The sequence below is a fragment of the Hevea brasiliensis genome, chromosome 1 (assembly GCF_030052815.1).
Source record: "Hevea brasiliensis isolate MT/VB/25A 57/8 chromosome 1, ASM3005281v1, whole genome shotgun sequence".
Classification (NCBI taxonomy): Eukaryota; Viridiplantae; Streptophyta; class Magnoliopsida; order Malpighiales; family Euphorbiaceae; genus Hevea; species Hevea brasiliensis.
The window spans coordinates 122,287,050-122,311,536 of NC_079493.1; the positions used below are offsets into that span (position 1 = coordinate 122,287,050).

The window sequence follows — 24,487 nt, forward strand, 5'->3', positions numbered from 1 at the left end:
TGAAAATGCTTTCCATTAAAACCAGAAATGTAAGAGTATCAAAGATATCGAGCGTAGAAACTCAAAAAGATACTATTATGTAGTATAAAATAAATCCAAAATATTCAACCTTTAGATATCCAAACTTAATTCAAGCATAAAAGAGGGCAGCATGAATACACATAAATTAAGAAAGCATGGCGGGAGTTGAAAAGATAAAAAGGCAATGATCCTACAATCAACAACAAAAGGTGACAAAAAAAAAATATCATTGTTTCTGTCCTCACAATGTTATTTCCCAGCAAAATCACTAATGCCAGTTCATAGCCAGCTGCAAGCCCAATCCTGAAATCAGCATTTGACAACCATGAAGCTAAGACGAGGTATTGAAAGCCTACAGGCCTTGATCAAGGAGGTAATCACCCAGCCTCTCTACGATCATGTTGCACTGTCCTGGAGTCAATGGTTCATCGTAAATACCAATAATGAGAGCTTGGCCGGTTTTCTTCACAGTGATGCCACCAGAACCCTGCAAAATGCATGTTAAATATATAAAAGAAAGTATAATAAAATCTTCACTCAATTCCACCTAATTAGATGGAGCTTGAAAGGTTCAATGTCTTATCAAGTCTTTACCAAACAATTCCCCACCAACAGTGCAATAAATTTGAATATTTTAGTGGCAGTTACTAAAAAAGAAAATTCATACCACAACATGAAATTATGAATAATTAAAATTGCATTCATCTTCCTACCCACATTGCACCGAAATAGCAAGCAAAGTTGATCCCCGCCAAATGAAGAGGAATAATACGTTATTAGGTCTTGCCACCAAAACAGATGAAAATGACGCATCCCACGATACATTACATTAGGGATACCAAATAACTTGGGACAGTTTGTCAACTAAACTTTATAAAAGCAAAACCAACCTGTCATATATGTGTTTTATCTCTCCTGCGTAGGCCTAATAAAAGGAAACAATAGTCCATGACCAAAATAATTGAGGACTACAGTGCAAATAAGAAAAAAAAAAGGTCATTAAAGACTCTTAAAGGTGGTCCAAAGTATGAAATTCTTAAAGCCTTACCATTATTTGCTAAAGAACGAGTGGGATTTTAAGATCTATACCAAAGTGCTATTACAGTAAAGTTCCCGACAGCATCAATAACAGACGTTACAGGAATTCTTTACGTTAGATATTTGAAAGTCAAAAGATGTTAAGGTGGCCCATTAATCATAATAAAGATGCATATTAACACAAATCATCGTCATTTTGATAAATCTTAAATAATCAGGAGAAAATGGACTTTTATCTGCAGACAACTGTAATGCCTTTATTATTCTGAATTTGACAACAGCATTATGCAATCTTAAGCATCTTCATAAAGTAAATGAGATACCATGTTATGCAGTAGTTGAATAATACTATAAAAGCCTAAAACTTTAGGTAACTGCCACATGATTCATACTAAATATAGATCAACAGTTAACAAAAAGAATAATATCAGAAACCCAATTATCTAAACAATTAAATACCTTCTTTCCACGAATCACAGCTCCGGGCTCTCCCTGGATCACCATGTACTTTGTGCCACCAAGATGCAAACCAGTTGGGGCAAGGGATCCAGGCTCATCAAAATCTTTCATGACGGCAGCAACCTCATCTGACTTAAACTGCAAAAAACCAAAGGGATCTTATATATCAGGGACAGGTAAAATTTCAGATAAAGGGAGATGGAGGAGAAAACCACGATATAAAACCAGATATAAAACCAGAAATGTGCTAAAAGGGATAAAAGAATTGAAAAATGGAAACTCACTGACATCACAAAAATAGCAATTCCAATAATAAGGCAATTGCTAGAACTTGCAATTTGCAAAACCAAACATGTTCCTTAATAGTACTGATAATTTGCAGACCAAATCCCAGGGGAAAAACCCCAAAAACACAGATCATCTAACAGGAATTGGATTAATAAAGTGAAGATTATAGTGTTTGTATATTGTAAGACCAGATCCAATTAAAATCTAAACAAATTAACGCAATCAACAAACAAAAACCAATAATCCAAACAAATGGATCAGGACAAAATAGAATTCTAAAGAGAGAGAATAGGGACCTGAGGGAAGCTGGAGCTCTGGGCCCACACGCTGCCATCGTGGCCGATGATAGCGGCCGCCGTGAGACGGTGGCCGTCGATATCACACATAAGGTGATCATCAACGTACGTTTGCCACGACATTTTCGATCAACAAATCGTAACCGTTGATCCCTTTACTTTGAATATTTTTTTTTGTATAACGGGCTTTCTCTTTTCTTTTAAGTTGGGTGCTGTGAAATCTTCAGGTTCAAAGAAGAAAGGTATATATAGTGATTTCAAAGCTCAGAGTGTGTGGTCTAGGTGTTAAATGGGTCCCTTAGCGCTATGATTGATGATGGTGATTTCTGATTTGTGATCGGATCTTGGCCGTGCATTTTAACATGATTGAATGAGTGCCGTCCACGTTCTCCTTGCGTTTCAAGGGGTGCTTTGGGCGTATGATCACTCGCTCATTAACCGTGGATACATTGGATAGACAACTATATATATATATATATTAAAAATTTATAATTTTATGAATAAGAGTATATTTTAAAATTTATTCCACATGAAAAATCAAATGCATTGAACTTCCACTTTCAAATTTCTATAAATTATTATTATTATTATTATTATTATTATTATTAATATTTTATAATTTACAGAATTAAAACATTTAAATGATAGAAAATAAAATTCAGAATTTACATTTGAATTGCAAAGACATTATTCTCTTTAAAGGCGTAGAGGGTCTCACTTGGGTAACCTGGCACTGTCCTCCTTGTCATTATGAGTTCATGGTATAGCTTTATTAGAGGAAATGATAATCCAGTCTTTTTTGCTTTCATCATTTGCTATTACTCGGTTGATTGTATTCTGGGGACGAGATGATAGAATTTTTAACATCATTATTAGTATAATTAGATATTGAATGAGAAGAGTGCCGATTAATACATCCAAACCGCTAATTTATATGAATTTTATTATTTAAGGTTTGATTTATTTTGTGAAAAATAAATTATATATAAAAAAATATTTTTTATAAAAATATTTTTTTATTATTTAATTATAATATTAATATGTATTTATATAACATATGTATAAATATTTTTATATAAAATTATTAAAATTTAAAAAATGATTATTACTCTTTTAAAAGGAAGAAATAATTTTCCATAAGAATCATTTAGTTGTCTCTTCCAGTGAAATTTTTTTTTTGTTGACTATCTTTTTAGCCCCTTATCGATAGATAATTAAAAAAAATTCTGTAAAATAAGCGGATTCTAAACTCAATTTATTTAGACAAAATAATTTATATATAAAAAATTTTTATGAAAATTATTTTATACAAAAATATTTTTTATGATAATATTTTTTTATTATTTAATTATAATATTAAATTAATAAGATATATTTATATTGTATAATAAAATTATTAAAATTTAATAAATTATTTATTTTTAAAAAGAATTTTTTTAAAAAAATTATTTATTTTTTATTTTAATTATAAAAATATTTTTTATTAATTTAATTTATAAATACTTCAAACACTAAAAAATATTTAAAAATTATTTATCGTGAAATAACGAGCCTTAGTATATATAAAGTTACATGAATTAAGAGTAAATGCGTCAGATAGGAATGACGCTAGTTGGGTCACCCACGACCGACTCCAGCATTTTTAACCGAATAATTACGCGTGTAAGCATTCTTTTTCCACTGCCATTTATATGCTTCGTTTCAAACTTAAATTCTTTTTCTTAATATGCCCGTTAGCTGTTGTGCTGAAAATTAAAGGATGGAGAAATGATGCCCCTGGCATGAAAAGGGTAGGAAACTACCCGAAGAATACATGCCATTGACGTATGAACCCTTAGCTAAGAAAAATATTCCATTTTTTCTTCTGTATAATCGATCCTTCCCGAGGTAATAATATAAGCCCTATTTAATATTAAATTTTATAGTCTAAAACTACCCTTCTAAATAGAATATCATTTTAAATATTATTAAAAAAATAATTTTATTATTTTAATATTTTATTTTTATAATTAAAATTAATCAAATTTAATTTTTAATTATTTTTTAATATTTTTTAATTAATATATTTAAAAAAATAATTTTTTCAATTATAATTTCAACAACAATCCCAAATAAACCTATAGTTAAAAAGAAGGCGTGTCCTCTTAAATATATTAATTGAAGATTATTAAAATTGATTTTAAATTAAAGTTATACATTTTAATTATAAAAATTTTAAAATAAAAATTTAATTACTTTCAACCTCTAATATATATATATATATATATATATATATATATATATATATATATATATATATATATAAAGGCAGATTGAAACCAAACCAAACTCAAAACAATAGATTAAGGATATATTAATATTAATATTAATATTAGAACTATTATTAAGAAAATTATTTTTCTCTTTAAATATATTAATGAAGTATTAAAAAATAATTTTAAAATTAAATTTAATAAATTTTAATCATAAAATCACTAAAATAATAAAATAATTTTTTTAAATACTTTTTTTCAATAGCAGCTGAAAAAAACTTTTTGACTCTTAAACCATAAGCATTCAATGGCGAAACAAGCCAGAAATGTAAAATGAGAAAGAGAAGAAAGCACATGGAAGGACTAAAAAGGTTAAAAGCAACCAAGCAGCCGTCCACAAGACATGCTTTAGCCTAAAGAGTTGGACCAAAAATAGTTTCTTTCCCTAACCATGTCTAGTTATTTCATCATTCTCACTGTATCAATGTTACTTGCTTGGATGTTTCCAGATTCTATACCCAAAACCAAAAGCACAGTACCTCCAGACTCCACTTACAAATACAATACAATACAGCTTCTCACCATTCAAACCCAAGACAGAGCACTTGAGCTTCTATATCAGTTAGAGAAAAAGCAAGAATTCAAACATTCATGGGTGACAACAAGAGGAACAACAAGTCTGTTCTTAAGTTATTCAAGGGCAAGGCTCGGAAACCTCTGAGAGAAGAAGATAGTTCTAGCCATGGTAGGAGGTCACAGAAGGTGCTGCCTAGCGATGAAGATGAAAGTCCTTGGACTGCTGATCCTCGCATCAATGATAAAACTTCAGCCTTTATAGCTCGTATCCAAGCAACTCACTACTTTGCGTCCTGATTCAAAAAATTAGGCTGGAAAAGCCTTTCATGCGTGACTTGTGTGTGTTGGGTTCATATTTTTGTTTAAAGTTGACAGTAGCCTGCATATTTAAGTAACATAGGAACTTGTTGATTACTTGATTAGCCTATTTTCTCATATAGACTCTCTCTCTTTATGTACTTATGCCTTACTGCAATACTGCCAATGCCTCAATTTTATCACTTTGAAGCTATCATTCTGTTATTGGGCTAGACTGAAGATTTCTAGTGTATATTACCATTTCCAAATTTGCTTGTTGCTCAGTATTTTCTCCTCCAAAAAAAGGAAGAAATTTAAGGTAACCATTAAAAGAAAAAGGCCTTTGTAGTTTTACCACCATGAATAATGCCTGGTTGAAATTTGATATCTACCTTTGAAAATATTTTCATATTCATAGAACGAGTTCTATGAATCTGCTGAAGACAGTGCTGTCAGACGAATGCCAGGAAAACTTTCTTTGAACGCCATCTAATATACAGGTTCATCTGCAAGATTAGAAAACTATTAGCATATGCTGAAGGAATCCATTTTGTTCACTTATTTCATAGCACCAAAATCAGGAAAAAACTGCACTCAAGTTCGATAAAATTCCAACACAGCAGCAAGTTTAACAGCTGATCAATTGAAGTTGCATACCATCATTGCCATCATCATCATTATAATCATCATCATCATCATCAAAATCAACGTTCTGCAAGATTAAAAAAGATTTGGTTAAAACCTAGCTGCAATCTAAATAAGGTTTCAAATTCAATTTCTCATGAACAGAACTTAAAAGAACACATAGAGGTGTACTATGTCACACATAAAAGAAAAAAGAAATGGATCCCTCCAATAAAACATCAACTAACCTTATTGTTCAATTACAGAATATAACTTTAATAGTACAGACTCATTGAACAATTTAGCATTCAAATGATGAATCAAACAAATAAACTATAATCCACACAGAGAATTGAAACAATACATTCAACATATAATCAAAGTTCCACCAAAGTTTTTCACAACGTGCAGCAAGAATTTTGAAATTCCCAACCAATGGCATACCATCATCCATTAGGACAAGGAATTAACAATTCCTAAATTAAAGACTGTTTGCCCAGGCCCAGCAAGCCTGGCTATAAAATGTCCTCAACAATCCATAGAAGCTGATGTGCAAACTCATCATCCTAGTGCTTCTGTTATTGTTTTTAAGAAAGATGCCACAAATTAGTTGATTAGTGAGATAATGTAATTATGAACCTCAGTTAGCAATTATCTGTCCCAGTAATTTAAATGGTGTGATCCTCAAAAATTTGCTTATAATGAATATTGTGTCCCTAAAGCTTAGAGACTCTATTGTCAACGCAATCTGTTTACTATGATGGATAAATCTATTTACATGAGAAGTTTCTTCAACTGGATTCATTTTTTGTAGGTCACTATTTTCCACTTGCAATGGTCATTCTTGGTGATGATAAAACACTTTGTCCCATAGGGAATAAAAATGACAAGACATCCATCATGAGAAGAACTACTAATATGAAGTGTAATGATCCTGAATATCTGAAGCTTATGAAGTGTAAGGAATAAAGATGAAGCAAAATATAGTATCCTAGGTTTCCTGAATGAACCTGATTATAGTCATCATCACTTAAATCTTCCTCAGCTTCATCTACTTCTTCATCTTGATCTTCTTCCTCATCTTCACCTTCTTTCTTTTCCTTTTGATCTTTCTCTTCTCGTCCCTGGAGATATCGCATAAACACAAAAAAACAATCTGTTGGAACAAAATTCACAACGAAGACATAAATAAAAGCACCAAACTTAGAAGTCCAAAGCCAAAAAAAAAATCAATGACAGTGTTTATGACCTGTTACAATAATTTCTGACCAAACAGGTTGAAGATTTAAATCTAGAAATAATTTACCTGATACTTCTGTTCAAGCTTCTCAAACAGATCGAACTTTTGCAGGTCTGCAATGCACAATCCAAATCAATTTAATAAAATATTGAAAAACTTCATGTTGCAAGACAGTTGCAACTTGCACACAAACAAAGCATGGGTACTTTATAGAAAATATTGAATATATTTATTACTGAGATTTCAAATTTTAAACAAGTTATTCAAACTATGTATATGTAAAGCAAAGGCAAGCAAATGGAATCTCAAAACTACGAATATTTTAAATTTGATTAAAATTAATAAAGAATAGCTACTCATTTATATCATTTACTACGATGGTAATGGTTATAAAGATAAAATTAAATCCAAAAGGACAACATCAAGATATACCTTGAATTTCTAAAAGACATTACCAGTATGACAATATCCATTCATCCAGAAACAAATAAAAGTACATAAAGTAAGAACCAATCATGCCATATTACAGACCTGAGTCTGGGTTCCATCGAACTTTTTTGGGATTTGGCTGCTGTGTCTTTACACCTGAACCATTATTGCAACATCAGAAAAGTATCCAAAGTGACCATTAAAAACACCATTAATTAGTGAAGTATTAAAAACGAGTTTGAGAGAGAGAGAGAGAGCACATAAGTAAAAGATATACTAAGCAAACCTTGAATAAGTTCTGCAGGAAAATGCATAGGTGTGAGCAATAGAAAATTGTTAAGTTTATCACGTTTTGATGTGGACTTTGACTTTCCCCAATCAGAAAATCTTTCTATGTCAATGCTCTGGCCCTCTGATGTCATGGTCAGGGAAAAGGCAAATGAGGGAAAAATCATTAAAAAAAAATAACAGAACAAACTCATATAGCAGACATGGAACTGGCAAAAACATATAAATCTGAATGCCAATGGCAATTCATACTAACACAAGTAATGTAAAAGCAGCATGGGAAACAGTTAAGTTCACCGACTCACTGCTGGGTCTGCAACAACTATGTCGTAAGAAACACAACAGTAAGATTTAAATTTATGGCATAGAAGCTAGTACTACTATCAAGAATTTTCTTCAGTTCTTCACAAACATATAACCATGACTCATTACTGGGTATGGAAACACATATCTCCCTGCAGCTTTCACAAATGGCTTTCTGTTCTTTTTCTTTTTCCCCATATTGCACGATGTGGCTTCAACTCTTAAAGTAAATGGTGCAGAAAATAGGAAAATGACAGTGGATGTACAATGCAAAAGATGTGGGACAAATGGAACCCAAAATCCTATAACTATCTTCTAGATTTAATTTTGTGCTACAACTCATTTGAAGCGCCAAACATATACTAAACTGTAGTGAACAATCAGAGGCAGTAAATCTCACTAGTCACTACCAATCTAGGATAATGATCATATCTCCTGTCAATCCAAATAGGATATAATAAGAGATGTGCGCTAGTGTTGGAACATTTAAAAGAAGAAAGAAACTCCTCCTCCTTTCACATGTCTATATCTAGTTCATTTACATATGATGATTGAAAAAAACATAAACCATAGAGTATAATCACCTGTCAGTGAATTCGTGAGTGTATCATGAATTTGAACTTATTGAAAGCCATATACTCAAGTGAAGTAGGAAATTTTTTCTCCTTTTTATCATTAACTTATTTATTTGGGAAATAGAACATAAACAATGAAACTCATAAGCTTTCCATACTCACTCTTTGAAACAGTCTCATCAAGATAATAAGCAGAGCTTTTCCAAAAATTTTGTAACTTTGCATTCCCAACAACTAAGGCCCTTTCCTCCTTCACAGCTTTGTGATCAGGTAATTCAATTTCCTGCAATTTTCATAGAGCAAGTTTCATGTAGAAAACAACGCAAAATAACGGGCTTTACTCATTTGACAGTGTTACAGTTACTACAAAAAACCTCTCAATCAAATTGAACAAAAACAACATCTTTGCATGAATATGACCATGTTAAAGATCAATCATATAAATGGCAACCAGAAAATATAAGGAGAAAAAAAAAATGTGCTTAAAGTAGATAGCATAAGAAGTATTTTTAAATTATTCAAGAAGGATATCCTACATTTTATTTCCATTCAACAACAATAAATCAACCACCACAACTTTAAGAACAATCTGAGTTATAAATGATTTTCCCTCTAGTGTATTTATGTTCAAGCAAAATTTGAACTCCAGTAATTCCACTCTAGTGTCTGTAGCACCTCCTAATAGAATTTAACACTAAACACGAATTAGTATATCCATAGTTCAAAAGTAGACAAATTCAAATCAACACAACACTACTTTATCAAAATAATAAGTCAAAATAACAAAAATGGTAAAAATAAAATCTAAATTTAGCTTGCCAATTCCAATGATAAATATAAAATTCAATGTTCAAGGCTTCGAGCAATGATCTTCTTTTAAGGTAAATAAGCAGTAAAATTGACTCACAGGAAACTCCACAAAAGGCTCTTGCTTTATATAGCCGAATCCACCACCTCCTCCTCCAAATCGCCCTCTCCCTCGACCTCGCCCCCGCCAAGCCATCTACAAAACACACACGCAAACCCAGTTTGTTTTTTTTCTTTAAAATCTCTTGACCATGGTTTAAAATAAACTGGGAAGCCAGTGTTTCAGCTTCTTCCTGGTTCCTTGATAATCTAAAACGAATAGTTTTACCTTTAGAGATGTTTCTTTCCTTTCTTTCGCTGCCTTCTCTGCTAAAGACACCGCTCGCTCGAGTGAATGTGGAGGTTTTGCGAGCTTTCACTTTTCGCAGTTAAGCTTGTATTACAAGAGGAAGCGACGGGAGCGGATGAGCTTTTAGTGTAGGCTTAAAATGGGATGGAAATAGGGGTGTACAATCCGTCGGTTAGGTTCAGAACCGTACTAACCGGAAACCGAAGTGCAAAATTGTAGAAATCGAATCGAATTAAGAGAAAAAAAAAATCAAATCGAACCAAAAGAATTTTCAGTTCGGCTTGGTTGAAGCAGTTCAAACCCAAGCCACACAACTCAAATGAATCAACGCTACAAAATCAAATGAAATTCATCTATAACACTACAAAAACAAATAATACGAGAAGATAATGAGCAGAGACAATGAGCTCGATATGGGTCGGGGTGGGCGCGAGACGGCGAGAGGGAGCAGAGGAGGCCCAATAGCACATGCAGCTCTCGGTGACGTCGTGGGTTGGGTGGAGAGAAGAAAATAAGGGGGGAGAAGAGATGAGAGTAGGGATTCGAGAATGGAGATAATGGAAGACAGGGACAGGGAGGGTGGCGTCGGTGCAGATGGGAGTGGGATTTGAGAGAGCTTAGCGCTGAGGGATTCAGATTTCTTCAAATGGCTGGGCTGGGCTGGGCTATGTGCATGTATTAACTAATGGACCACTTGAGCCTGTCTTGAGGAATACGAGTGTAAGCCCAAATTTCGGTCCGTTCGATTAATTATTAATTTTTCTAAAAAGTAAAATCAAATTGAATCATTTAATTAAAAAATTAAATTAAAAAATTGAAACTAAATCAATTTAATTCAATGTTCAATAAACAACTGATCAATGGTCGGAAGAGAGTTAATCTATAGTTTTAAATTAATAAAAAAGATAACATACATATATTTTATTGAGGATTTGAAGGTACATTAATTATAACATGATGAACACTTGACAGAATAAGCTGCTTATTATTATTTTTTTTAATTCCCATAATTATTAAACCCTAATATCCCAGGGGCAGCAGTAACACAGAAGGAAGTTGGATTAAGGTAAATAATGCATTGGATTAGGTAGATTGAAGCATCTTCTTCCTGCACTAGGCCCTGATAATAGATCAATCCATTGGTCAGCTGTATTCCCAACAATTCTGTATCATTCCTTCCCAAGTTTTGACCTAATACTCGATTTATATTCTAGCGCTGTCTTGTTTTTGAAAGCTTCACTCCTGCAATAAACATTTGTCAGATGATATGATCCCTTCGTTCAAGAACCGAACTCATGTTCTTCATTATAATTAAGCTAGTGATTAAGATTTTACTTTAGTATGAGCTTCTCCCATGTTTCATATCCAACTTCCTTTAGATTTCTTATTGTCTTGTCTTTTTTGTCCTCTCCTCTTCCTGTCAAGCAAACAACCTTAATCCCAACGGATAACACTTCTTGTACAGCCTTAGAGACTCTAGCAATGCCGGTGCTGTGTCTGAGGAATCATTGAGCTGTCGTGAATTGTATGTCTCCAACCTGAAATTTCAGTTATACAAAACTACAATTAATCAACTAAATTAAGTAATTAAAGCTGGTTATGAATATTATAAGTAGTGATTACATACCCTAACCCATGGTTAAGAAAGTAATCCACATTAGAAAGAACAGTCTCATCTATGTCAAAAATCCAAATGCTCCTTCCATCTCTTGGAATATGAAGGGTATCAACATAATGGAGAACCTAATGAATCACAACTTTTGAATCTTCCTGGTATTGGCCGTCTAGTAAATACCTCCTTATATAGCTTTCACACCCTCTTGGAGGTGTTTTCCACCCAATGGTATTGTTAGCTTCATTGGCAACTCGCCAACCTAGGCAAAAATTCACCCTGTGACGCGGCCACTATCGGCTGGCCTCCGTTTCTGGCCGGACGGAGATACCCCCTTGGCAGGTTGCAAGACTTGCAGCAACAAGTAGGAACAACAACATTACCATTTTCATAGGAGGGCGAAGTTGTTTAATTTTACGTGAATGGTCGGCCAACTTTCGTTTGTTTATACTGACTTCAATGTTCATATATGCCCCTAGATTTTTTTTTTTTCTATTTACATATTTGAAGCTTTTATCACATTGAAAATTTCCAAAAATTATATACATATATCTTCCATAGCTTCCACCTTAATTTAAATATATTGGTGCCCTTAGGAATTCGTCCCTCTCTCAAGGCACTCCATTAACATTTGATTTATTTTTCTTTATTTAATTAATTATGGCCATCATATATGAAAGCTGCCTTCTTTGCAAGCAAATGATACTCGATCTTTATCCCATATGCATTTATCTATGCGAACGTGAGTTGTCATATATTGAATCCAAATCTTCATTTAATTTAATATCATTATTTTAATTTAATAAATTAATTATTTATAATTTTTTTTAAAAAATATATTGTTTCAAAATTAAAAAAAAAAATTATCTATTATTTTTTTAAGGAACTCAAAATCATTATTGATTACCAAGATGAAAGAAAAGAGCTAAGCGACCATTTTAGGCTATTGCAATTCCAGGGCTAAACTGCAAGATGCTGCTGTTCTGAGAACACAATTCAGATATGGTATAGGTACTAGGAAAGAATTTGCTGGTAAAAATTCAATCATGGGAGTGGAGTCGATGTAAGGTTTCATTTGCTAATGATAAATAAACGTCCCATAACAGAGCTGAAAGTGAGTTCAAATTGAACACATTGCTGGATTTCATTTTTCCTTGGGAGTAACATTGACATGAACAAGCAAAATTCCAAAATTCTTATGATGATATTCATAAACAAAAACTCCTTAGCCTTCCAGGTTTGGAATAAATGATCAGTCAAATCCAAAAGAATTGGAAGGGTCCTATTTCCTTTCATCTACAGAAAACCTTCTTCCCGAATCATTTTTATTTCGACAGCATGCAAGAAAAGGAAATCGCTTGATTTGAGCACAGGATCCGATGATGATAGCAAAGTGAAGGCCAAATTGCAATGTACCATCATTGGTCAATTTATGCATGGAACTTGCAGCTAACATACTCGTAGCTGGGGACGTTAACAACTGCCAACAAAAGAAAAAGAAGAAAAAAAGAACATATATTACAAACCAGATTACAGTGATACAAAAAGTCAGGGTTATCAGAAAACTAGACATTACCATCTCCATAAGACGCCATTGTTAGAGGAGAAGAAAGAATCTTTTGTGCAATGTTAGTAATGTCCTTGGTAGTGATTTCATCCAAGGCCTTCAAGAAATGTTCAACAGGCTTCCTGAGAGGATAAATGATGGCAGTGTTATAAAAATATATTTCACATCCATTTCGTGAAGCAAGATTAACAAGAAAGCAGAAATCATGGCTATCTTGGGCAAAATAAGCATTCTAGTTTTGTTTACAAAAACAAGAGTTCCTATAATGACCATTAAATGACTTCCACCTACACTATTAAATTCATCCATCCAGATTCTTACAATGTTTGCCCTCACAAAAATACAGTATGCTGACAAATTCTGAACCCTTATTCAATTGGAAAAATGCAATGTTATAAACAGAATAGAAGTGAGGTCTTTAAGCAAACCTTTCTCCGTAGGTCAAAAACTGCCTTCCTAAATCTTCTGTCACAATCATCTACAGAATGCAGTCATGAAACAATTATAAGAGCCCTCAACAAACAAAAGAAACCAAGACAAACTAAAAAATTGGGGAAGTAGATATACTTCAATAATGTAACATCCGCTATGGGAAGTACATGCACAGGAACTCAAAAAATACTCCACTATCATGTAGGAGTTAGAAATGCATTGGCCCAAATGCAACAAATACACTAAGCAATAAGATCAGTAAAACTCAAGAAAGAAAGAGACATACTCGAGATTCCAGATTCATCAGCACAGCAGATTTTGTAGACTCTTTGGCACGATCAAGTTGTAACTTGGAAACTGCCACCAGAAAATTAAAAAGCGAAAATGATAAGAAATGGAGCTCTAACACCAACTTGGTGATTGCTTCAGAAGTAGCTCATCAAATCACAACAATGTGAAGAGATGCAAAGGAACCTTGTCCAGGTGCTGCAATTGCAATTAGTTCTCCAACTGCTATGTCAACTGCTTTTGGCACAAAGTCTGGGGTCTGTCACAGTAAAGAGCATTTATTAAATCTATGAAGAGTGACAATAAAGATCAATATTCAATAACAGATTTTCACCCAAAAGAGTTCAAAACAAACATCAGCAGCAAATAATAATAATAATGATAATCATAATAATAAGGGCTAATGGTTTAATATATTCTTAACTTTATTCACCTTTTCAATTATGTACAATAATTTTAATTTCATCTATTTGGTTGGTGAATTTCTCATTTTTTGTAGTTATATCCAACGGGCCTAGGGTGTGCACATGCAAACATTTTGTTGACCCTTAACTCCAAAGGAATTACAATATAACTTTACTTGAGTACCTAAAACATCCCTCAGTCTTCCTCAAGTAGCACATTCAGAACAACTTTCTACAGTGAGGCTATTACTGAACATAATAGCATATCATATCTAGAAAGAACTCAAGAGTCGAGTAACAGAAACGGGCTTGCAACACGCATGTAACAGTAACGGCTTGTCACTACGCAAATTTTTTTGAAAAATTGGTAAAGTTCATGATAAAAAATATAATTAAAACTAAGATATACAACTAAATGATAAGTACAAATTTATCAAATAAAGGCATTAAATCCACCATTCTTATACATCAGTAGTATTAATCAATTTAAAAACCAAACTAGCTAAAAAGATAATAAATAACTAATCTTATTACCACTAAAATGAATGTCTAGGAGGTTCTTGATTATCTTGACTTTAATCCTAGGGCTAGCACTAGGAGCTTTGATCATTAGCTTAGGTTGTAAACTTACTATTTAATTTATGAAAATTAATTTCAAGTGCAAATTTCATAATTATTTATTTTTCTTAAATTTTATCTTGTAAAAGCCTAAATTTATACTTAGAAAATATTATTAAAGCCTAAAACTTTTGTTGATATTATTTTCTAATTATTTATGTATTTACCTAAAAATAATTCAAAAATAGCTAAAAATTAGTAAAAGAAACAATAACTCACTCTTTAATCTCCTTTATTTCAAAACTATCTTGTCTATTTGATGATCTATGCTCTTGCTGATAAAAAATTATAGAAAAATGAAGGATTTCACTTAAGTTGGTTGTCGAGAAAATTGAGAAAAAGTGGCTTAGTTGCCCAAAGAGGAAATAAAAAGGTGCTAAAATGAATAAGCCAAGATAATTTTTTGTGCAAAAAAAGGTTCCTCTACTACATTTCACATGAAAGATGTAAAAAAAAGCCAAGAATTCTTAGCTAGAAAAGTAACAGCCATTACGACTGTTAACGGCCATAACAGCCTTTATAGTTACAAATTTTAAAATCCATTAAATAAAGGTGGTAGCAGTAAGAGTAAGCCAAAAAAAAAAAAAAACCTTTAAAGAACGGCCGTTATGTAACGTAAAGGCCATTACTTAAAACCATGCTTACATCACACGTTATATTATTTGAGCAACTGGACTTACAGTGCTGGCATGGATGCCAAACAATCCGGTCTTATTGAAGATACTGTTGAATGCAGAAAAAGATTGGAGTTGTTGATACTCATTCAAGACTCGGAGATCTGTTTTTCAAGCGCATTCAATAGAGTTAATATAAGAAAAAAAAAATGGTAAATTTCTGTACCAGAAACTATGCAGTTTAAGAAATTAAAGAGCTACAGCCATTTTTGGAAAAAACACACAACAAGATACAAGCATAACCAGAATGAAGACACATCATCAAGTTTAAGTTACCAGTAAAGTGCTAGATGGTTGCAACTTACACAGTCGTGAGTGCATCCCTTTTCCAGGGCCCCCTGCAGAGAATGACCCACCACCTCCCATAAGCATCTGCAGTATTTCTAGAATGGTTATTTACTGTGCTTTACTAGTAAAATGCAAACGAAACTGTAAAAGTAGGTTGTAAAGAGAGTAAAAGGAACAAAGTAAAGCCAAGGTCAATATATAAAACCTGAAGAACAGTCAAAATTATAGCTTCTTTCTCATCATGCCAGCCTCCAGGAACTTCAAAAGCAAGAGCAACATGTGTCATCTACCATCATAAGCAACCAAAGAAAAATTGTAAGTATCATACAAACTGAATAAATCTCATTTGAATCCACATCATAAGGTGTGATGAAATTTTTACGCTGGTTGTCACACAAACTGAATAAATGATTAAGAATATATAAAGAGCATATTCAAGGGATGATAATAAATAAGCACCGATGAATCAGCTTGGCGACGATAATCCCCACCAACATACACAGATTTTGGCTCTTCTGGACGTTGCACACGTGGGAGGTCAGAAAGCAGTGGCTCTGCAACAGATATAAGCTCCTCAAATTCAACACCAGAAGCTGCAAGAACCATTCGAGGAGCTGTATAGTGCTCCTAAAATTCATTTACAAAATCATCCAGTTAAAGGAAAAGCAAAATAGAGGTAAGAGAAAAATAACAGAATCGATGAAAGAATATAGATCCAATAATAATGGTAATTTGAATGCATAAATTAAGAAATCTGTAGCCTGGACACACTATTCAAGGATTATTTGTTCTTACAGAAACAAATTCCTCCAAAATAACACCATCTAATCGATTTAGTGCTGATTCAGGAGCCAAAAGAGGATTTGCCAATGCACCGCTATACCCAGCAGAGTGTATTGCCTCCAGCAGTAAGCCTTGTGGATTGTTAGAGAGTTGTCCGATTTCATCTTTAATCTTCTTGAGCTGTACAAAAATATGGTAGATTATTAACAACTCAAGACATTTATACACCCTGACAACAGTGAGCAAATGTAGGCACTCAAGAAGGCAACAATAGATACTAATACTGAATTGTTTTCTTTCCACAACATAGCATCAAAATGAAATTACTAACACAAAAGCAGCATATTAGAGCACATTTTATAAATCTATAAAACATAAGATAGTCTAAAGAAAAACCAAAAAGAGCCTGAAGAGAACCCTTGGAGGTTCACATATCAGGAATACTAAAACATCATCATTTCTAAAATCACCTCTTCACTGACTTCCCAATCCAAGAAGACAGGATTTCTCACAGAGTCAACAAGCAATTCTACCATTTCAGGAACATGACTCTTAAGAGCATCAAAAGTGTAAGCCATTTGCTCCCGAGAGGCTGAAGCAGCAACACTACCCCCAATTGCCTCCACTTCCCTAACAATGCGCAAGTGGCTCCTGTTCCTAGTGCTCTTGAATGCCATCCGTTCAAGCAAGTGTGTGGCCCCACGTGACATGGGTGTCTCATAGATAGAACCACAATCAAGATAAAACCCTATGGAGGCTGCGGGATTCTAATCAATCAACCAAATGAAGATTCATTAGGAAATCAAAACAAGAAATTGATGATAATAACAATACAAGTCATAATGGAAATTAATAAAAGAAAGCTTATAAAGAATGCAACATAGCAAGCATACCGGTGATGCTTCTGAGACAATCCTGACACCATTTTCAAGAGTCTTTGACTTAACCTTGCTTGGTTCAACGTAATCTGGCAGAAGAGGTGGAAGGGAAACACCAGGAATTGGGGAATCCAAAGGAGGAAGAGAAGCAGAATGTTCCCCAGTCAGCCAGCTAAAGAACACCGGTGAGGATGTCCTAGAAGCAACTGCACTTGAAGTTGCATATCGCGTAGCCCCCAAAATGCCAACAGGGCTCTAATCACAAAGAACGAGAGATTCACTTAGTCAGAGCAACCATGCAAGATGCTTCAGAAAAGTACACAAGACTAACAATAACCACCCTATTATGCAACATATTTCAACTTTATTTATGGAAGTAAAAGTCATGGAACTGACTTTCACATTATCATAAAGTTACTGTCCTCTTTACAGGAGAGGGGAACAAACAAGAAAGGAAGCTAACATTTTTACGCCCACAACAAAATTGACCACTTCCCCATTTAAGAGCTATCGGAAGAGATGTACACAAAGACAGTAATCTTGTGTGAGAAATATTATGGGTCCCATTTGTTTGCCAAAAATATTAATGCATTAAAAACTAATTCAAATACTGAACCGATTATAATTTGAATAGCAAAGACATATCTGAAATGAGATAAGCTAAATTGGGAAAAAATAATTACACACCTAAAAACATAACTAAAATGAAAAATTCATAGCCAAATATCAAAAAATCCATTAAAACCCACAAATGGAAAATAAATTAAGATCTAGCAGCGACACGAAGAGCGTTCTCTCACCTAGTTGTTCACCAATAAAATATTGAGCAAAACGAAATTTTAAAAATAAAAACTAATAATCTTCGCCTTCTAATTATGCAGTTGACTGAGAAAAATATTTCCGTTAGCTTCACCTCATCAGAAAACATACCAACAAACTCCATCTTCCTACATTTTCTCGAAAACCAAACAGAAAGTTAGGGTTTTTAAGAACCTACCTTGAGAGCTCGAAGTCGCGAAGCTGCCGTTCTATACATAATAACCTTCAATCTACCGGAGAAACCCTAGAAATTGGCTGTTAAGGCTGCGGTCCCCCTCTCTGTTTATTGTATTTTGATTTTGTAAGAGAGAGAGGTGGCTACATCGAAGAAGCAGAAAAACGACCAGTTTGCTAGTACTTTGGAAATTTTGGATTCTCTGCAGTGCAGCGTATACTAATCAAGTCAGATTCAGCACTGTGATCTTGCCACGTCGGTATTTTGAAGGCCCGAACCTATTTTGCAATTCTGGCTAAATTTTATAAAAATTATAGCTTAGATAAAACTCAAAATTCAATGTTATTAAATTAAAATTCATTAAAAAGTTTTATATTCTTACCTAATATAAATATTGAAAATATTCATACAATATCACTGACCTAATAATATTAGAATTATTTTCAAAACTCTGATATTTCAAATTTAAATTAGGATTGAAATTAAATGAATAAAAAAAGAACTCTCTCTTAAAATTTTTCAAATTAATAATAATAATAATAATAATAATAATAATAATAATAATAGTAATACTTTTAGAAATCATCCCAAACATTGATAAAAGCATATCATAATTATCATTTGAAATGCAGACACTTTGCATGTACCAGTCACCTTCCTCTTGAAAGCTTTTATTCATGATTGGTACAAGGCTTGTGTACTCCAATTCAAAGCAAAATATACATGGCCTCCTCCAAGTTTTGGCAGAGCATTTAATAAAGTATCCCATTGAAGAGGCCTCTGTTTTAAGAGAGCCAAGCATTGCGGATCATCTTCTTTGGCCCTTTTAACTCTCTCAATCTTCACATCCTTTAAGTAGTGTCACCAACATTTTTGTTCTCTGAAGCTGCAGCAATTTGGGTCCTTGATGTCCATTGGATTTTCACATACAAGCAACCAAAGAATTCTCGAGTTGTTAGCAACCTTGAAAAAGATCAAAGCTACGTACATGTGCATGTTTTATCCTTGTGGGTGCAATGATTCTTGATATATAGTGCCTGACTGCCTGTATCAAGAAAAGAATTACATACCCTAATGAATTTGTTTGCAGACTTGATGGTAGATGCTACAGAAAGAATCTTAGGTTGGCAAATAGAAAATAGGCCTTCTATAATTGCTTTGTAACTTGACTGTGATGCATCTGTTCCTAAACTCAAGTGTTCCACCTCGCAACATGGAGAGATTGCTAATGGCTTTTTTTCATCATCATCATAATATGATGAAATCTTGACACGCAACGCAAATAGAGAAGAGGGTGAGATCATGAATTGATAAGGTTTTGTATATGAAACAATGCATGTTATCGATTAATTACCTCTTCAGAAGAGATTGATAGCGTCAGATCTTTAAATCTTTTTCCCTGAACCAAAGACTCCAAATCACATAACCATAAGATGTCACAATCTAGTTCAAGTTTCACTTTCCACTGACATGGGGCATAGATAAAACCACCACAAAAGGCACTCAAATTCCCATCATATTCGAAAGACAGTAAATTTGGAGTAACAATTTCACAATGCTCCAGATAGAGACAATCCCTTATTGTCAAGCTTTTGAGACGATGGCTTGAAATTTTTATCCTTTCTAACATCTTGCAATGATCCAACTGTAAGGTTTCAAAAAGGGGATGTTCAGACATCAGGTTATGGAACAACTCATCAGTAACCATATCTACCCCTTTCAAGGTTAAAGATGACAATCCCTTATTGTCAAGCTTTTGAGATGATGGCTTGAAATTTTTATCCTTTCTAACATCTTGCAATGATCCAACTGTAAGGTTTCAAGAAGGGGATGTTCGGACATAAGGTTATGGAACAACTCATCAGTAACCATATCTACCCCTTTCAAGGTTAAAGATTTTAGTTCCTGACTCTTATGTGCTTTGATCATAACTGCATCACCACTAATAGTTAAACTTTGAAGACTTGGTGCTACAATAGTAACTCTCTCGAGTTCTTCAAATCCGCTTTTCGGCATGATTAACTTCAGTATCTTCAAATTTTCCAGTCCTGCAACGAAAAGATCATTGAAGTCGCCCTTGCAGTTCCTGAAACAAAAGCGTGCAATCAAGGGACAGCTCAATAAAAGAACTTTGACAGTGAATTCATCAACAAAAACTTGGTTGAGAGACAAATTATGCAGAGAGGGCAACTTAATAGCACCTTTGGCTTTGTATAAGAGTCCCCTTAAATCACAACAGCATAACTTCAGAACTGTTACTGATTTGCAAGCAAAGATTTCTTGAGGTAAAGTGTGTATACGTATCAAAAACGGTGGCATCGGTGTATGCACTTTTACCTCTCTGACACTTCGTTTCATGGCTAAACGTATCCACTTTTTCACCAAAGAAATATGCTTCAATTCATGGATGCTTATATAGAGCTTGAATTTCTGTACGCATATCTCACGATCACGGACTCTGTGCATGGTGCCATTCACATGCAAATTTTATGAACTTCTCTTTTCTTACTCTCTTTTGTCTATTCTCTGTCGGGTTCTCTCTATGAAATCCAAAAATTTCTAGCTCTTTACCAAATAAAGATTGATCAAGATCCAGGTTAGGATATGAAGCCCACTTTGATCCCCAGCTCTTGGATAAAAGAGTGGTTATAGCCGTATCTTTTGTGGGCAGGAATGAGTAGATGTGATGGATTATAGATTCTGGCAACTCCGAGATTCGATCTATCCTCTCTATGTTCAGTTCTGAAATTCAATAAAAAATTTGATTGTATCATATTGCATTCCGGTCTACGTAACATAAATATATGTTAATGAACAACGTTCATTCTAGTTTCATGAAGACCAGTAAACTTTAAAACCAAGGACTTGATTGATTCAATAATTAGGGTAGCCTAGCTAATTGATCACCACCTTATACAGTAAGACGAAATGGTGGAAGAGAATCACACCCACCTAAAAACCCCAACATACTAACAAACTATGAAAGAAAAGGATACTTGATTGATTCAGGAAGAAAAGGAATAGAAACTCTATATCTAACGTAACAAAACAAAACAGATAAATCACAGCTAATAGTGTGTTTGGATGGAGTAAAGAAATGTTTTATAAAGTAAAATAAAATAAGATAGCAAAATCTTCTAACTCATTGGACGGTTGATAAAGTAAAAGTTTGAAGGTTTTGAAACTCTCCAAAATTTTTACCTTCTTTAAAATTCCTTCCTCCCAAGTAAGTATAGTTACCTCTTCCCAAACAAGCTTTATAAAATTAAGTTTTTCAAGCTAAAACTAAACAGTAACGGGTAACAATTTAATAAAATATCTTCTGTCTTTTGTCTTTTATATATTTCTTTTCAATTTTTCTGGGTAACCAAACAAGAGTCATGATTAAAATTTATGAGAAGAAAAGTAGCAAAAATAAATAGGTACCTTGAGGAGAATCTGAAACGGTGGCATCCATGATGTTTTCTGTAGTTAATTCATAACACAAAGAAAGAGAATGTATTTTAGGCCCCAAATTGACAACCTGTTCTGTTTGGCTATTGGAAATATATGGTTTTGTGATATATATATATATATATATATATATATATATATATATATATATATATATATATATATATATATATATATATATATATATGTTTATGTTTTTAAAAATTTTTCTACGTGCCCGTAATTTAATTTTTTTATATGTAATTTTAAAAAAATAGTATTAATTAATTAATTAATCATAAAATTACAAAAAATTCTTTCAAAACAGTAATATGATAAAACTAAGAAAAATAATGTTCTAAATAAAAGTATGAAAACATCTAAATAATAAAAATGTTATATTCTAGTTATGTATTTAAGTAAATAATATGTATTTTTTTTTATGAAATAAAGATGTATTCTTAAGATATAAAATTAAATTAATTATTTTTATTGTAATATAAAATTTTTATTTATTATGAATAATTAAATATTTATAAATTTTATTTGCATAAATCTAAAATAAATTAGGAAATAAAAAATAAAAAGATAGAAAATTAATTAGTTTGATATGTGGATTGGATTTGCTCTCCAAACTTAAATTATACCACTAATTTTTTGCGTGCTTTGTACGTTTTCTAATTTTTATATTAATTTAAAAAATATATATAATTTTATTGATAAATTTTAAAATTAATATAATTTTTTTAAAAAAACAGGTATAATAATAAAATAAAATTAAGAAAAAAATAATGATTTAAATTAAAACTATAAAAACAAAAAATTCGTTATATTCTAGTTGATGTATTTAAGTAAATAAGGTATATTTTTGAAATATAAAGTTAAATTATCTATTTTATTGAAATAATATAAAATTTTTATTTAAGTAAGTAAGATGTATTTAATTAATAACTAAATTATTTAATTTTATTGATATATAAAATTTTTATTTTTTATGAAAATATAAAATTAAATTAAAATTAAAAAATAAAAAAACAGAAAATTAGTTAGTTTAATGTGTAGACTAGATTTACTTTTCAAACTTAAATTTACCATTAGTTTTTAATGTGCTTTGCACATTTTCTTGTATGTATTTATAATTTAATTTTTTATATTAATTTTTAAAAGGAATTATACAATTTTATTAATAAGTTTTAAAATTAATAGAAATTTTCTTTCAAAACATGTTCAGTGATACAATAAAATTAAGAAAAAAAATAATAATCTAAATTAAAACTATAAAAACATCTAAATAATAAATTCGTTATATTCTAATTGATGTATTTAAGTAAACAAAATATATTTTAAAACATAAAATTAAATTATTTATTTTTATTGAAATATAAAATTTTTACTTAAGTATATGTTTAATTAATTAATTAATTAGTTAAATTATTTATTTTTATTGAAATATAAATTTTTATTTTATGAATAATTAAATATTTATAAATTTCTATTTGAATATAAAAGTCTAAGTGTAAAATCAATTAAAAAAAAGTTAAAAAATAAAAAGAAAAACTTGGCGGATTTGCTTTCCTACTTTCCCTAGAAAATCATTAGAACATAAATTCATGTAGAAGAAAGTTGCATTCAAACTACTTAAAAATAAAACTTTTACTGTATTATTAAGTAAAAATAATTTTTTTTATTAAAGAATTTTTATTTATTTATTAATTTGTTATCATACTTTATATAAAACTTATTATTATTAAATTTTTTTCTTTGAAAATATTATTATTAAGTTAATAAATACCGCTAAAATAGTAGATAGTTTCAAGGATTTTTCAGTTTACAATGATTATTGATTAATTTTGATAAATTCATATTACCCACAAATGTGTTCTTTTTTTAATACGTTTTATTTAATAATATTTTTTTTTATTTTAGATATAATTAATCTTACCCATATTCATTAAAATATAAATTCTTTATGGTACAATAAAAAGTAAAAAAGCAGAAAAAAAAACCTACATATTGTGAATTTATCTAAGCTGATTTATTTTGTTTGCCTTGAATTTATTCCTTATTATTAAGGTGCATTCTTAAACCACGCTTGAATCCATTTATAATCATGTTCATTAAAGTATAAGTTTTTTTTTTTTAGCCTTGTTGCTTTCCTATTTGTAATTATTTCATTAATTATTAAGAATTTGTTCATTTTTACTAAATACCAAGTTATCATGCAGCCTTCATTGAAAATAAATTATTTATAAAAAAATTTAAATAAAATTTCATATAATCATATTTAATTTTTATTTATTTAAAAATAAAATTTTAAATTAAAAAAAATTCTTTCATTTTAAATATAAGAATTGATAAAAAAAATTAATTAAATTAAATTCTTATGGAAATCAATATTTCAAACGATAGAATGTGTTTATATTTACTATAATAAAATTTATGTGGTGGATGTTATAATAAAAACTTGAAAAGATTATCCCTCCTTTCCTCCCTTTTATCTTCTACTCTTTGGGTGGTGGCAATTTTTTTTTTTTTCTAATAATTTTCAAATATATATATATTTAGAACGGATTTTAAGCATATCTTATTAGATCAATTATTTTTTTATAGATATTAGGTGAATAAATCCTTAATTTGTCTTTATTGGTAGATTTTGTATATATGATTTTTTATAT

The 24,487-nt window shown here is 31.6% G+C and overlaps 4 protein-coding genes across 8 annotated transcripts; all 4 read right to left on the bottom strand.

The window, feature by feature from the left end:
* LOC110650332 (profilin-6) lies at positions 1–2,406 on the bottom strand. Of its 2 annotated transcripts, none has more exon segments than NM_001405323.1 (3): positions 1–508; positions 1,519–1,656; positions 2,103–2,406. In NM_001405323.1, coding segments are annotated over 3 exon segments (396 nt in total). In that variant the 5' UTR covers positions 2,226–2,406; the 3' UTR covers positions 1–373.
* Positions 2,407–4,709: 2,303 nt separating this feature from the next.
* LOC110650326 (DNA-directed RNA polymerase III subunit rpc31) lies at positions 4,710–10,463 on the bottom strand. 3 transcript variants are annotated; one of them, XR_002493926.2, is made up of 10 exons: positions 9,822–10,463; positions 9,594–9,689; positions 8,849–8,969; positions 7,807–7,932; positions 7,623–7,676; positions 7,158–7,204; positions 6,862–6,975; positions 5,885–5,939; positions 5,620–5,733; positions 4,710–5,309 (listed from the first exon to the last, which is right to left on the bottom strand). XR_002493926.2 is itself a non-coding variant. In XM_021805260.2 (9 exons), the coding sequence occupies exons 2-9, from the start codon at positions 9,687–9,689 to the stop codon at positions 5,717–5,719; spliced, it is 630 nt and encodes a 209-aa protein (XP_021660952.2). In that variant the 5' UTR covers positions 9,822–10,463; the 3' UTR covers positions 4,710–5,716. The 3 variants fall into 3 exon arrangements, 1 of the variants encoding a protein (XP_021660952.2); XR_002493925.2 differs by having other exon boundaries at positions 5,583–5,733; XM_021805260.2 differs by having other exon boundaries at positions 4,710–5,733.
* Positions 10,464–12,573: 2,110 nt separating this feature from the next.
* Positions 12,574–18,543, bottom strand: LOC110650328 (mitochondrial-processing peptidase subunit alpha). Of its 2 annotated transcripts, XM_058150344.1 has the most exons (13): positions 18,384–18,543; positions 17,402–17,641; positions 16,979–17,275; positions 16,521–16,688; positions 16,185–16,352; positions 15,931–16,011; positions 15,743–15,809; positions 15,444–15,541; positions 13,928–14,000; positions 13,740–13,810; positions 13,450–13,499; positions 13,031–13,143; positions 12,574–12,934 (listed from the first exon to the last, which is right to left on the bottom strand). In XM_058150344.1, exons 1-13 carry the CDS (start codon positions 18,420–18,422, stop codon positions 12,885–12,887), a joined length of 1,515 nt encoding a protein of 504 aa, XP_058006327.1. In that variant the 5' UTR covers positions 18,423–18,543; the 3' UTR covers positions 12,574–12,884. The 2 variants fall into 2 exon arrangements, 1 of the variants encoding a protein (XP_058006327.1); XR_009150123.1 differs by lacking the exon at positions 13,450–13,499.
* Positions 18,544–19,241: 698 nt separating this feature from the next.
* LOC110650327 (uncharacterized) lies at positions 19,242–20,846 on the bottom strand. The gene is made up of 4 exons (XM_021805262.2): positions 20,291–20,846; positions 19,735–20,189; positions 19,451–19,645; positions 19,242–19,343 (listed from the first exon to the last, which is right to left on the bottom strand). Exons 1-4 carry the CDS (start codon positions 20,844–20,846, stop codon positions 19,242–19,244), a joined length of 1,308 nt encoding a protein of 435 aa, XP_021660954.2.
* Positions 20,847–24,487: the final 3,641 nt, after the last annotated feature.

Coding starts and splice junctions, on each gene's coding strand:
- LOC110650328 (XM_058150344.1), bottom strand. CDS start 18,422: ATGTATAGAACGGCAGCTTCGCGACTTCGAGCTCTCAAG. Junction 13,811..13,927: donor AATTGCAGCACCTGGACAAG/GTTCCTTTGCAT, acceptor TTCTGGTGGCAG/TTTCCAAGTTACAACTTGAT. Junction 13,144..13,449: donor TTTTTGACCTACGGAGAAAG/GTTTGCTTAAAG, acceptor TTATCCTCTCAG/GAAGCCTGTTGAACATTTCT.
- LOC110650327 (XM_021805262.2), bottom strand. CDS start 20,846: ATGCACAGAGTCCGTGATCGTGAGATATGCGTACAGAAATTCAAGCTC. Junction 20,190..20,290: donor TATGATCAAAGCACATAAGA/GTCAGGAACTAA, acceptor GAAACCTTACAG/TTGGATCATTGCAAGATGTT. Junction 19,646..19,734: donor TATCAATCTCTTCTGAAGAG/GTAATTAATCGA, acceptor TTGCGTGTCAAG/ATTTCATCATATTATGATGA.
- LOC110650326 (XM_021805260.2), bottom strand. CDS start 9,689: ATGGCTTGGCGGGGGCGAGGTCGAGGGAGAGGGCGATTTGGAGGAGGA. Junction 8,970..9,593: donor AGCCTTTTGTGGAGTTTCCT/GTGAGTCAATTT, acceptor TGAAAATTGCAG/GAAATTGAATTACCTGATCA. Junction 7,677..7,806: donor TCCTGCAGAACTTATTCAAG/GTTTGCTTAGTA, acceptor ATAATGGTTCAG/GTGTAAAGACACAGCAGCCA.